At 33.2% G+C, this 15,036-nt stretch overlaps 1 protein-coding gene across 1 annotated transcript in view; it reads right to left on the bottom strand.

Moving 5' to 3' along the window:
- Positions 1-6,970, bottom strand: part of LOC112514110 — a 25,176-nt gene extending 18,206 nt beyond the window's left edge. Inside the window, exon 1 of the mRNA XM_025120442.1 lies at positions 6,904-6,970. Coding sequence (XP_024976210.1) covers positions 6,904-6,970 — 67 coding nt within the window. The remainder of the gene's footprint in view (positions 1-6,903) is intronic.
- Between the last annotated feature and the right edge of the window lie 8,066 nt (positions 6,971-15,036).

The following is a 15,036-nucleotide window of genomic DNA, read 5'->3' as shown; positions in this document are numbered from 1 at the left end:
ATCCGTCGCTGATCCGTCGCTGATAGCATTACCTACGACCATTTGACCGATGGAGTATCAGCGACGGATCAGCGACGGAGACCCCTTTCAGCGACGGATCAACGAGGGAATTTTCCCTCGCTGATACCCAACATTTTTGTAGTGAAAGAAGTGGAAAATAAGAAAATAAAATGATTCAATGTTCGGATATAAACGGAGAATATCCAATCTAAAAGATAAGAAAAGAGTGTTTAAGCATAAAATAATTAGTGCTTATCACTTGGTAAATGAGTTAAAAGATCATGATACTATTTTCAGAACAAGGATTTGCTTGTCAAATTCGTTAGAGGTCTTTCCCTATTTGGTACAATATTGCCACAATCCTTAGACATTCTAAGGATATGAAGGAAATGCCTATGCAAGATCTCTTTGCTCACTTAATGACCCGTGAACTTGAGCCAACTCAAATGTTTGAAAAAGCTAAGGAGAAGAACGCTTCACTTGCACTTATGATCACTACCCATCTGCATCAAGTGAGATCAAGCCAATAAGTGGTTAGATACATCATAACTATATGGATGATGACCTTAATATAACTCATGAACAGGGTGGTGATAGAAGATGAAAGAAGAGAGAGTGATAATGATGATGGTCATCGTGAACTCCAGGGTTTTACTGATTCCATGGCCATGATGATAAAGAGGTACAAGAGCTCACTACTAATTTATTGGGTATCACTGAGGGCTTTTACCGATGGTAGGAGCCGTCAGTAATTTCCGACGGTTTGTCGACGAAAAAACATAATTTTTATTTTTAAAAACCGTCGGAAAACCATCAGAAGTATTATAAATAACCGTAGATAAATGTTAAACGATACATATTCAAACGATTTTGATTATTAAGAACATTTGAACAGAAATACAATAACAAAAATACAAACAGAAACAGAATACAATATAAATTTCTATAAACCTGTTGCTATTATGATGAATAGATGAACAAGAAAGTAAACACYAACTCAATATGAACGATAAAGATCAAAGACAGACCTTAGAGAGAGAGAGAGAGAGCTTCTTAGTGTAATCAATATTTGAGAAAAAAATGTGTGATGACCAGAATTTCAGACAACATCGGTTGAGGTAACTTTATGTTGTTATTTTATAAAATACGTGGTGACATGCATGTTATTTCGATAAATGTGTGGATTGTGTGCATATGTGCAAAAATAAGATTCTGTGCATATATGAAAAGGTGATTGAATTATATATGTGCATATAGGATAATATGCATACATGGGTTATTATTATTAAAATATGTGAATCATAATCTTCATGGTTAAGAAAGGTTTGGTTTTTATAATAATAAACCCACAGCCCAAAAGAGTTTTATATTATTAAACCACTCACCGACTTTGTTACATATATATATATATATATATATATATATAGAGAAGATAAAAGCAAGAACCTTATCTTATCTACTTTCTAAGAAAATAACTTGAGAGAAAAGAGTGTGAGGCGGTGAAGGTTATTTGGAAAAGAAATCTTGACAAAAGTGGTTTTTGAATGAATGATTTTGAAGATGAATGATAGAACTGTTTTAACAGTTTGAGTCAAGTTTGTGAATCTGGGTGTAGAAACTGTTTTGGAAAAATAAAGAAGGTTTTGCTTCTTTAAAACAGTATGGTTGACATCCTATTTTAAGGATTTAAAGGGGATTTGAGTTTGGAAATGATATAGAAAGAACTGGTTGTTCTTGCGCTTCAAAGTTTTAAGATAAAACTGTTTTTGAAACCATTATTGGTTAAAAGTTATAGAGGGTATTCCTTCAAGACGGTTGTGACTTCGGTCTGTCGTTTGGAATTAATCTATAGATCTTGGTTAATAAAGCTATGGAGGGTGTTTGATCAAGACGATTGTAACTTCGATCTGTCTTCATTTGAAACTAATCCATAGATTTTGACGAGGAGATAAGAGTGGTATATCAAGAAGAGGTGTACCATAGGATAAGGATGGCATATCAAGGAGAGGTGTACCATCAGTTATAAGGATGTCATATCAAGGAGATGTGTACCTTTGAATATRAGGGTGACATTTATATGTGTGAATATTATAGCTCTTGCTATTATGTCTCTTAAGATTGCAAGAGATTTGAGTTCTTACTTCTTTGTGATTTGAGGATTCAGAGATGTTGCTCTTATCAAAAATGATAGTATTGAGAAGGGAAAAACTTGGCTTATAGCCAATAGTTTTGGATAAACTATGTTTTGGAAAAGTGTTTGGTTTATGAGTAACCAGAGAGGCTCTGGTTGTTCCTTGAAAGGAACCAGAGGGGCTCTGGTTGGTCCTCACAATAGAACCAGAGGGTTCTGGATGATGATATGATTTTGATACAAGTCTTTTACAAAACTTATATTTAAACCAGAGGCTCTGTATCTATTATATAGGAGCTCTGTGTCAAGGTTACACTTTTAAGGATGATCAAAAGATTTGTATACTTATTTTTACTTAGAAACTTTTATACAAAGTATGACAAACTAAAGGGGATCTGGTTGGTCTTCGCATTGGACCAGAAGGCCTCTAGTTGGTCTTATGTTTTGAGYCAGAAGCTCTGGCTAGTAGAACCAGAGCTTTGGTCATACTAAAAACATGTTAATGATCACTTTTATACTTGAGAAAAACTACTCTAACTACTTTTAAGTGTTTGATTACATACATTATGAAGATTTACTTGAGTGAGAACTCTGGTTGGTATAACCAGAAGTTCTGGTAGAGGAACCAGAAGCTCAGGTCCTGTTGCTTATGGAAATATTTTCTAAGTCTGGTCTTAGGGACCAGAGGACCGATGGACTAAAACAGATTATGGAYTTACATTTCAGTATGTGAAATGATTTATTTAAATAATGTTTTGGTGATTTTCACTCTGCATTTACATGAAAAAAGGGATATCACTAGACCTTCAGGTCTAACCCTCATTTTGTGTTTCAAATATGTATTGCAGGTACTGCAGAGTATAATGATAGTAAAGGAAAGGAAAAATATGATAGTTTCCCTATATGCATGACTATATGAAGATCAGTGGATGTGTTTTTGATGATGAATGTTACATGTAGTACAAGATCATGTATTTGGAATTTTTGAGTTGTGTTTTTTGTAACACAGTTCTTGTATTGTGGACCTTTATGGGATAAACATGTATTTCTTGGAATGAATTATATGTTATATGCAATGTGAGTTTGGGGTGTTACAAAATGAATTGTGTGAGCTAGATCCGGGAATAGAGAACTTTATATATGATTGAACGAATGATAGTTTCACCCCTTGAAGAATCAAGATTCTGATTCCGCTACCCTCCAAGAACTCCCATTAGTGAGGTCCTCCTTATTGACAAACAACAATATCTTTCACTTATTTACAATATCTACCCAAACCTGTTAAAAGATTAACAAATGAGAACATTCAAAGTTTAAGTCAGTTAACAAGTCAAGATTGGAAAACATATATATTTTAACACCCGCCCTCAATCTTGAATTTTAAACAGATCTATCATTTTTTAACTTTGAACACATATAATTGTGATGATTAATGCTAAGAGCTTTAATCAAGATATCAGCAGTTTGTTCTGAAGAAGGAATTTTTACTATTTTCAGAACGCCTCTACTAATTTTTTCACGAATATAATGAACATCTATTTCAATGTGTTTAGTTCTTTCATAAAAAACAGGATTATTGGCAATTTGAATAGCATATTTGTTATCACAAAACAGATTAACAGGAAGAAGATTATTAATATCTAAATCAGACATAATTTTAAGAACCTAGACAATTTCACAAGATACATAAGCCATTGCCCTATATTTTGATTATGCATAAGAGCAATAAACAGAACAAAGAACGAGAACCAGTGTTTTGTTTCTTGCTTTTCCACGAAATCAAAGAGTTTCCAAGAAATAGACAAAAACCTGTAACAGAACGTCTAGTTGATAGGCACTTACCCCAGTCAGCATCTACAAAAGCAGTTAGATTAAACAATTCTAACCTTGTAAAGCTGACTCCTTTTCCAGATGAAAATTTAAGATACATGATAATTCTAAGAGCAAGGTTTAAGTGTGATTGTCTATGAGCATGCATAAACTGACTTAGACAATGAACATCAAAGGCTATATCAGGTCGAGTTGCAAGAAGATAAATCAACCTCCCAATTAACCTTTGACACCCAGAACAATCCAGTAAAAGAGAATCTTTTGAATTATTGGAATCAGAAATGACTAAATTTACATCCATAGAAGTACTTGAAGGTTTACATCCCAAATATTTTGCAAGCAATATTTTTTTTGGGACATACAAACACCATCAATATAATCTAGAATTTCAATTCCTAAGAAGAATTTTAACTTTCCTAGATCGTTGATTAAAAACTTACTCTTTAAATACTCTTAGAAAACATTTATTTCATTCACATTGTTTCTTGTAATACCAATGTCATCCACGTATATAAGAAGAACAAGAAATACAAAATTAACATGATTGGTGAACAAAGGATAATCACTAATACTCTGCACAAAACCTTTTACAATGAAGCAAGATGAAAGCTTAGCATACCCCTGTCGAGGAGCTTGCTTTAATCCATATAAAGACAACCAATTTACACACTCGTTTATCACTAGAACTATAGTATCCTTCAGGAAGAGTCATATATATATATATATATATATCTTCTACTAAGTCACCATACAGAAAAACATTATTGACATCTAACTGAAACAAAGGCCATTTAAATTGAACAGCTAAGGCAATAATACATCTAACAGTAACCATTTTGACTACTGGAGAAAAGGTCTCTTCATAGTCAAGACCCTCTCTCTAACTTTACCCTTTAGCTACTAATCTAGCTTTATACCTTTCTATTTCACCATTGGGTTTATACTTGATTTTATAAACCCACTTACAATCTATTGCTTTTMTATTGCTAGGAAACTCAGTAATATACTAAGTTCCATTTCTATGCAAAGCCTCCATCTCATCATTCATAGCATTTATCCAATTTTGGTCAGTATAAGCTCCTTCAAAAGTTGTAGGTTCAATAGATTTATTTAGATTTGAAACAAAACAAAAAATTTCAGATGAAAGACAAGAGTAATTGACAACTTTTTCTATGTCATACTTAACCTTCCCTTCTACAACAAAGTCATCATATTTTCGAGGAAAGTTACTTGGTCTAGGAAATCTTCTAAGAGATTGAGTTTGGGAATGTATACCCTCAAAGACATGACCTAAATTATCATCATTGGTTTCAGTTGGTAAGACAGCATCACAAGGAAAACTGGCAACCATTCTAGGGCTATCCAAAGGTTGCCAACTGGTAACTCTACCAAGATCACCCTCTTGAGGAAGATCTTGACTATTTTGAATTTCAAAGCTGCCTAGTGAGTGACTATTATCAGTCTAAGAAAGGCCACCTAGTTCACTACGGTTATTGTTTCTAGAATCAAATTGATCATTTGTTTCATCAACAGGAGGTCCTCTATTCTCATCATTGGGTCCCACAACATCAAAATCATTTTAGAGGAACTAGAAACAGTATCAAAGAAATTCAAATTATTAATTTCTTCATTAATAACATGATCAGTCTTGTCATTATTCATCTTGAAAGGAAAAACACTTTCATAAAATTTTACATCCCTGGAAAAAATAATTTTCTTGGTTTCTAGACTATACACCCTATATAACCCTTTTTTGAATTAGCATATCCCAACACAACACATTTTTTMAAACTTAGGAGAAAACTTATCAAATATGTTGGGTATATGAATAAAGCAGAGAGATCCAAAATTGCGAAGATGAGTAAGAATAGGCTGAAACCCGTAAACAAGGTCGTAGGGACTCTTACCATTTAAAAGAGAGGTTGGAGTTCTATTTACAGGTATGTAGCAGTTAAAATACACTCACTCCACATATTAAGAGGAACTCYAGCCTGAAACCTGGGAGCCCTAGCAACATTAAGTAAATGTCTATGTTTACGTTCCACCACTCCATTCTGCTGGGGTGTATACATACACGAGGTTTGATGAATTATTTCTTTAGATTCAAAAAATTCACACAACTTTTGATTAGTAAACTCAGTCCCGGTATCACTTCTAAAAAATTTAACAACCTTTCCAAACTGAGTAAACAAAAAATTGCAAAAACCCTCTATAGACTCACTAACCTCGTGTTTACCTTTTAAAAGATATATCCACACAGCACGAGTAAAATCATCCACAATAGTTAAGAAAAATTTGTATCCTTCTCTACTTTGGATATCATATGGACCCCATACATCTAGATGAACAAGTTCACCTAGACTTCTGGATTTATGTATACTAGTACCAAATCTCTCTCGTGTTTGTTTTGACTTATGGAAAATCTCACAAGGACCACTACTTTCATTGCCAATATTAAGTCTTTCTTTTAAAACATAAAGCACTTGATCAGCAGGTTGACCAAGTCGACTATGCCACAATTGAGATATGACAAAAAAAACCATACCACAATCATTTGAAGAGAAAGGAACGTTACTGCTAGAATTTTGATCAAAAAAATATAGCCCTCCATCCTGACTACCAGTCCCCACAATGTTCTTCTGCAGACAGTCCTGAACATAACATTTAGTCTTATCAAACCTTATTATCTCTAGCGAGCTTATATACAGACATAAGATTTACATTAAACTCAGGGACGACAAGGACATCAAATAGAGTCATATTATTAGACAGTTTTAGGTTACCAATTTTATTTATCTTAGATCTAGTCCCATTTGGATGACTAACTCTAAGGTTTAAATCTGTGACATCCATAATATTTTCTAAGTTTAGAGAGCTAGAGGTCATGTGCTGATTAGCTTCAGAATCAATTATCCACCCAGAATAAGAATTTTGATACATACCTGCCATATTGGTAGAAGCTCCATCAGAGGTAGTTTTAGGATTGATTAAGCTCAAGATCTTAGCCATCTGCTCTTTAAAAAAACTAAAATATGATTTTGGAGAAACAGAGTCAAGGGCAGAAACATTCCCAATAGTATGTCTAAGATTGGGATTTTGGWGTTTAAAATTTTGAAATTGATTTTGAGGTATGTGTCGGTTCTGAAAATCTTTGGGGAATCCTATAAGTTTGAAACAACGTTCAATGGTATGTCCTGAGTTACCACAATGTGTTGCAAACAAGACTAGTTGGATTCCTTCCTGGTCTTCTTTTATTTTCAAAACTTTTACTTAAGAAAGCAAAATTTTGGGTTTTAACACGATTTTGATTTGAATTAACTMCTCTATGAGATTCCTCCCTTGAAACAAGTGAAAAAGCGATCTTAACGGAAGGAAGAGGATCTTTAGTTAAAATGTTGCTCCTAATAGGCTGGTAAATATCATCTAAACCTATAAGGAACTGCATGAGTTTAATTAGCTGAATGTGTTGCAAAAAATCATRGGAAGCTTTGCAAGTACAGGACGGGAGTTTCACAAGGGCATCAAACTGCTTCCGAAAGGAGTTCAGTTTATGATAATATTCATAAATGGACATACTATTTTGACTTAGAGAATTGATTTTTTGATAAAGATTAAATGTGACCGACCCATCGACTTTATCATAGGTTTCCTTTATCTCCTCCCAAACTTGAGAAGACTCTTTTGAAAAGGCTTGTCCAAGAAACAAATCCTCAATCATGGAACTTAAGATGCATGAGAGGACAACAGAATTACAACGATCCCACTATTTTTCAAGGATTGGATCATTTGTTGGACGGGGCAAGGAACCATCAATAAAGCCTATTTTATTCTTAGTTTCTAGAGCTAACACCATAGCACACGACCACACTCTGTAATTCTCAGTTCCATTTAGTTTGAAGGATAAAATAGAGCCTCCACTAGTGTCACTAGGGTGCAAATATASTGGATCTCCAAAGTCTAATTTTGTGACTTTGGATTCCATTGAACTTGTCGTTCCAGAAACAACTAGAGGAGATTCCTTCAAGCAAAGAGAGAAAGCASAGAAAAGAAAGGAACTGAATACTTAGAGGCAGGATTCCTAAAACATTGTAACGTGTTAGGTCAACCAACAAAACAGTTCCCAAGCAATAGAGGACAAAGAACACACAAAAGAAGAAAAAACAACCTTACCACAGAATCCTCTAACAGAGTTAAAGGATAAAAATAGCTAGAAAACCAACCACCTGATGACTTTTATCTTTTGTTAAAAGTACGAAAAAGAGCAAATATTAGAGAGCAACTCCAGGATGTACCTGAASAAACAACAAGAGTTAGAGCAACATGAATGCCAGATCTGGAAGGACACATATCTTGACGTAGATAAGTACAAACAGTAACATATAGTACAATGTACAGTAAAAGTAAACTATCGGGAACATAAAGAGGAATCACGAAGGGAGACCTCAATAGATCAAAAAGATCTAAGAACGGCTCGATCCAATCAATCATAAGAACCACAAGATAGAGTCAAGATTTGGGAAAAAATAGTCAAGAATGTACATGCATTTATTTTCATAAACARATCTGGAAAATAGGACGCAGATCTAAAGAGAAAGAAGCAACAGATCTAGAAAATATGACGCAGATCTGGACAAACAAAATGTACATGCATTTATTATCATAAACAGATMTGGAAAATAGGTCACAGATCTAAAGAGAAAGAAACAACGGATCTGGAAAATATGACGCATATCTAAACAAACATAATGTACATGCATTTATTATCATAAACATATCTGGAAAATAGGACACATAAAAGAAAAGGAAACAACAGATCTGAAGCATGGACACAGATCAACAATCAACCTAAGGTAGTCAGATCTCGAGARGGGACCAAATAGATTATGGTACACGCCCAATCGATCATCTCAAAAACAGAAAGAAATAGAAACTAAAAAGGCACAACCAGATATCATGGAAGGATCTAATATACAACGGCATGAAAAGCACCAAGCATCAAGAAATCCTAACCAATTACTTATCGATTTAAGATCAACAAATAAAAAGAAAACAATCACAGAAGCGAACCAGTCACTCTGATACCATGTTAAACGATACGTATATAAACGATTTTGATTATTAAGAACATTTGAATAGAAATACAAACACAAACAGATTACAATATAAATTTCTATAAATCTAAAGTTATTATGATGAATAGATGAACAAGAAAGTAAACACTAACTCAATATGAACGATAAAGATCAAAGACAGACCTTAGAGAGAGAGAGAGAGAGAGAGCTTCTTAATGTAATCGATCTTTGAAAGAACAAATGAATTGTGTGAGCTAGATCCGGGAATAGAGAACTTTATATATGATTGAACGAATGACAGATTCACCCCTTGAAGAATCAAGATTTTGACTCCGCTACCCTCCAAGAACTCCAATTAGTGAGGCGCGGTCCTCCTTATTGACAAACAACAATATCTTTGACTTATTTACAATATCTACCAAAACCTTTTGAAAGATTAACAAATGAGGACATTCAAAGTTTAAGTCAGTTAACAAGTCAATATTGGAAAACATATATATTTTAATAATGGGAAAAGTCCAAAAAAACCCAATAGACTTTATTGTTTGGAATGATTAAATCATTGGACAATTTTTTGGAACAAATAAATTTTTGGACATTCTAGAATCTATTAAATAACTTTTTGGACTTTTTAAAACATGTTAAATAGATCCTCATACTTTGAAAATGTAACCTGTAACCTGAATAGGAGGTAAACCTTAAATTAAAAAAAAAACCTAAAAAAACTCTAAAACATAAAACTCCCCATCTCCCACGTCTCCTCCTTCTCCTCCATACCACCACCTCCTTCTTCCTACTTCATGCCCACACACCACATTATCTTCTTGTTGCTTAATGTCCACGCACCACATTATCTTCTTGTTGCTTAATGCCCACGCACCACATTATCTTCTTGTTGCTTAATGCCCACGCACCACCGTCTCCCTTTCCCCCATCGCCGCTGCACCAGCTCCGTTGCCGCCCTTGTTTCCGCTCGTTGCCGCCGCACCACTGTCCCATCACCGGTCGCTGTTGTTGCACCGTCCCTATCGCTGGTCATGCTACAGTTTGATCTTATCAGGTTTGCTCCAACATTGTTCATCATATGATTACATTTTTGCATATAAATCTTACATTGGTATGTCTATTTAATATAGAAGTTTTAAAAAAATGGCAAAATTGAAAAGGATAGGACCATGATTCCAGAAARGTGAATAATTGGGTGTTTTAGAAGAATCAATATATTGGATAATAAATGTAATATTTACCCTACCAATTAATGTTGTGAGGACAATGAAGCAAACAAATTAAGAACACAATTCTTAAAAAAWGGGTTAAAGGAATTTTTTAAAATCTCATGAATGAATAAGGTTTCTTGGTCATTAACATACAGTTGAAATGACAAGAAGCATCCATGGATGCCCAAGTAAGGAAGAAATTTATACAAGTTTAGTGATATTTTTATACATGGACAAAGACCAAAAAGAATGAAAATTAGATTTAGCCCATTAGGTTTTATATTCAAGTAAGTAACATAATGGGGGTGGAGAAAAAAAAGAATGATGTAGCCAAATTTGTACCCAAAGTCCCACCTAGCTACAACACCTACTTTCTTAACATATTCACACGCACTCGGTGTGTGTATGTACCATAAGAGAGATATAATTATATAGATACACATGTATCTCAAGAGCATGCATGTTTTTAATTATAAATAATAATTATCGTTGTATTAATTTTGTACCTCTTGCTCTTTTAATTTTTGTTTGCCTTTCTAAAATAAGATTAACGTTGGAGCATTTCTAACAAAATCTTCAAAAGGAGATTCTACAAAATCTTTAAGTGTAAGTGCTTACCGGGTAAAAGACATTTAGGGGGTGTTTGGTTCGTAGAATGAAATTCAATGGAATTGGAATTCATCAAATGAATTTGACTTTGAGGGAATAGAATGGAATCTGATGAAATTTGACCATGGCTTGTGATTGCGTTTGGTTGTATGGAATTGGAATTGAATTCTTAACGGAATTGGAATTTTTTTTGTTGGGTTCACGTAATTCAACTTTGGAATCGGAAATTAAATATCAACAAATGACCTTTTATGATTTTTTTTGTCATTTTTWAAAAAAATTAAAATTACCATTAAACCAAATTACATTATTAACATCAGATAAAATTTGAAATTGTTCACTTATATTACTAATATCTGAAATTTGGATGAGGGCTAAGRAATTTGTAGGAAATGAATTTGAAATCCTTCGTACATCAAGTGGAATTGTGAAATCGGTGACCGAATGAATTTGTAGGAATTGAAAGGATTCTTTCGCTTATAATCTGTGAACCAAACATCATATTTGGAATTTGGTCAAAGGATTGGACATTCCAATTCCTTTCAATTCCACCAAATTGTCATGATCCAAACAGCCCCTTATAATAATTCTCTTTTATGATCGATAATGTTAAACGATAGGATAAATAAGGGTATTAATTTTTTCCGGTAAGCACTTACCTGACAAAGGTTTAGTAAACGACCCCTTATTAAAAAAATCAAGAGTTGGATTTTAATACACCCCTTTTTCAACAACTAAACTCATAAAGTGTTACTCCCCACTCCTCACTCATAGGATTTAAAACTAACTCATAAGATATTATTAGTCATCCATTTGTTTTTCAGATTCAAATAACATTTTTTATGACTATTGCTTATATTTTATCTTCATCATTAAAKACATCCTCAGATGTGCCACAACCAGCATGGCCCGAAGGCATCCTACTGTATTCAATTTCAAGAGAGGCTGTTATTAACGATGAAGACCGTGATGAATGTGATACTAATATTGGTGATGAAGAATATTATGAAAGTGACGATGTTGTTAGACATCAAGAAGTGTTACAAGAAAGTCAAATGGTTATATCTTCACTAGAAATTAATGATGCAAATGAAKAATAGTTCATATCATGACATTAACATAGATTAAGCATTACTTTGTTATATTTGGCGCAACTTTTTTTTACATATTTTAGCTCAACTTTTGGTATATATTTTGGTTTAACTTTTRGTAAAATTATGTCCAAAATTTGTATACAGATTATTATGCTTTGGATACAACTTTTATATGTTTTGTGAAGAGTAATGAGAATGGTATATTTGTTTTTTTTATAAATGTAAGTACTTTTTTCGTTCAAAAAATGTTTAAAGACTTGATCATTCAAAATATGAAAATCCACTGGGTTTTTTGGACTTTTTCCACTAACAAAATGTATTTAACAGATTTTAGAAAGTCCAATGAGTTATTTAACATGTTTTATAATGTCCAGTGACTTATTTAACAGGTTCTAAAATATCCAAGAAATTATTTGTTCCAAAAAATTGTCCAARGGGTTATTTAACAGGTTTTATAATGTCCAATGACTTATTTAACGTTCTAAAATGTCCAAGGATTTATTTGTTGCAAAAAATTATCAAAACACTTAATCATTCCAAACAATAAAACCCATTGGGTTTTTTTAGACTTTTCCTTTTAACAATAAACCGTCAGTAGCATAATTATTTTTGACTTTTATTTATTTTCAAACATCCGTAGGAAAACGTGGAAAAWTTTATAATAAACCGGCGATAAACCGTCGGTATCCTTTTCCTTTTAATTTTTATTTATTTTCAAAAAGTTTTTTGAAAACAATTATATATAACCGACAGTTTACCGACGAAACCATTTTCTAATTTAATTTTTATTTATTTTCAAGAATTCATAAAATGAATTCATAAAATTATTGACGGCTTACCAACAGAACTATTTATTATTTTAGTTTTTATTTATTTTCAAAAAATGTTCAGAAAACTGCCGGAAAAAAATATAATTTATCGACGGCTCATCGACAGCACCTTTTATTATATTAATTTTTATTTGTTTTCAAGAAGCCATCGGAAAGTTTTATAAATTACCGATAGCTTACAATTAGTATCATTTATTATTTTAATTTTTAAATGAGTCATAATTAGTCTTAGTGAGAGACGTAACAGTTTATGATGTGCCTGATATGGGTTGTAGTGAGTTATAATGGATTAAAGGGGTCATATTTGTTCTATATGGGCCCTATGATGTGTTTGTGGGTCATAATGATCTTACTAGTTTGYAATGATCATACGGGTCGTACTAGTGCTAAATGTATCATAATTGTTCTAAATGAATCATGATTGCTCTTAGTGAGGGACGTAATTGTTCATTATGTGTTTGATATGGTTTGTAATGGGTTATAATAGGTTAAATGGGTCATATTTGTTCGAAATGGGCCAGATCATGTGTTTTTGGGTCGTGATGAGTTTTACTAGTTCGTAGTGGATCATACGGGTTGTACTAGTAATAAATGTGTCACAACTGTTCTAAATGAGTCATAATCAATCTAGTGAGATGTAGTGGTTAATGATGTGCCTAATATGGATCGTAGTAGGTTATAATGGGTTAAACGGATCATATTTGTTTCAAATGGACAATATGATGTGTTTGTGAGTCGTGATGAGTCTTACTTAGTCCATAGTGGGTCAGTCATGATTTATAATGGATTAAACGGGTCATAATTGTTTTCGAATGGATCCTTTAGATTTTTAATGTATTATACCAAAAATAGATGTTAAAAAGAAAATTAAAAAACAAATCCAATCTAAATAAATAACATAATTGGAATAATTTAATAAAATATATCAAAATTTAGAATAAAATAAAAACACAATTTAATTACCATATGAAAAGTAACATCTAACATACAATTTAATTACCATCTAACATAATTGGAATAATTTTTTAAAATAAATCAGAATTTAGAATAAAATAAAGGAAAACACAATTTAATTTTTTTGAAGTAAACACAATATAAAAAATATAATCTTAAACTTATAATTAGACCATCAATCAATTTCACTTTCCCCCATTCCCTCCAAAACACAAACTCTAGACTTCACTTCCACGTTCACGCATCTTTCCCCCATCGTCTTCTCTTCCGGCGACCAGCTTCTCGCCGTCGGATTCACGCTCTCATCTCTCCCGATTGTGCCTTAGACTTCACATATGTCTCATCTGTGCTGCCGAAATTTTAAAAAACTACTAATCGACTTTTTACTCGTAGGAAGACTATCTCCACGAAATGATTGAGAAGTACGGACCCGACACTAGCACCCATCCACTTGGAGATATTGAAGTATGGCAGCGTTATGTGGGAGGAAGGAAAAGGGAACGGAAGGAAGCGTTGGTACGTGTTCAGATCTGAGCTACGTGGTGATTGGATCGCAAAGCGCCAGTAAATCAAATCATGTGTTTGTTCCACTTCAAGCAAGGTTAAACTTTTGTTCCTTTTTGTTTTTTTATTTAATTGGAACATATGTCAATTTACTCATCATGTCGTACATTTATATAGGTGCAAGAATCAAAAGAGAAGCTTAAGAAAATGGAAGAGGAGCGAGCAGTGGTGAAAGAGGARAGCGCTCGGCGTGAGAAGGAGAATTAGGATAGAATGAAGGCAACCGAGGCGGTGCTAGTTCCACAATTCCCGTCATTGACCTCCGATGATCCCACTTTTGGTGGTTCCTTATGGATRTAATAGTTGAWTATGGTATGGATTTGATATATTAGTCGTTGATTATAGTATGGATTTGGTATATTATTAGATTTGTATGGACTTATACGATCTATATGTACGGATTTGTAGGTAAATCTATGGTTGAATTTATGGATTTTGTATGTAAATCTATATGTACAGTTTGAGCAAACAGCRRGTAAAACAAGTGTGTAAATGGTGGAAGAATCCTTGATACTTAAATTTAACACAATATCCAAATTTCTAATTACATTCTCAAATATTCTTTGGTATGTGCATTGGGAAAGGGATAAGACGCATTGAMATGAATTAAGCATTAATGAAGACAAAATGACTTTTGCTACCTCAACATGAATTTGGAATAAATGAATTGGTTGCGGTTCATTTACAATTATTCTGATATGACTCGAGACATTGCAAGTTTTCTAGTTCTCTTAA

This window comes from Cynara cardunculus (assembly GCF_001531365.2).
Source record: "Cynara cardunculus var. scolymus isolate 2C chromosome LG 6, CcrdV1, whole genome shotgun sequence".
Lineage (NCBI taxonomy): Eukaryota > Viridiplantae > Streptophyta > Magnoliopsida > Asterales > Asteraceae > Cynara > Cynara cardunculus.
This window is presented reverse-complemented; position numbering and strand designations above follow the sequence as displayed.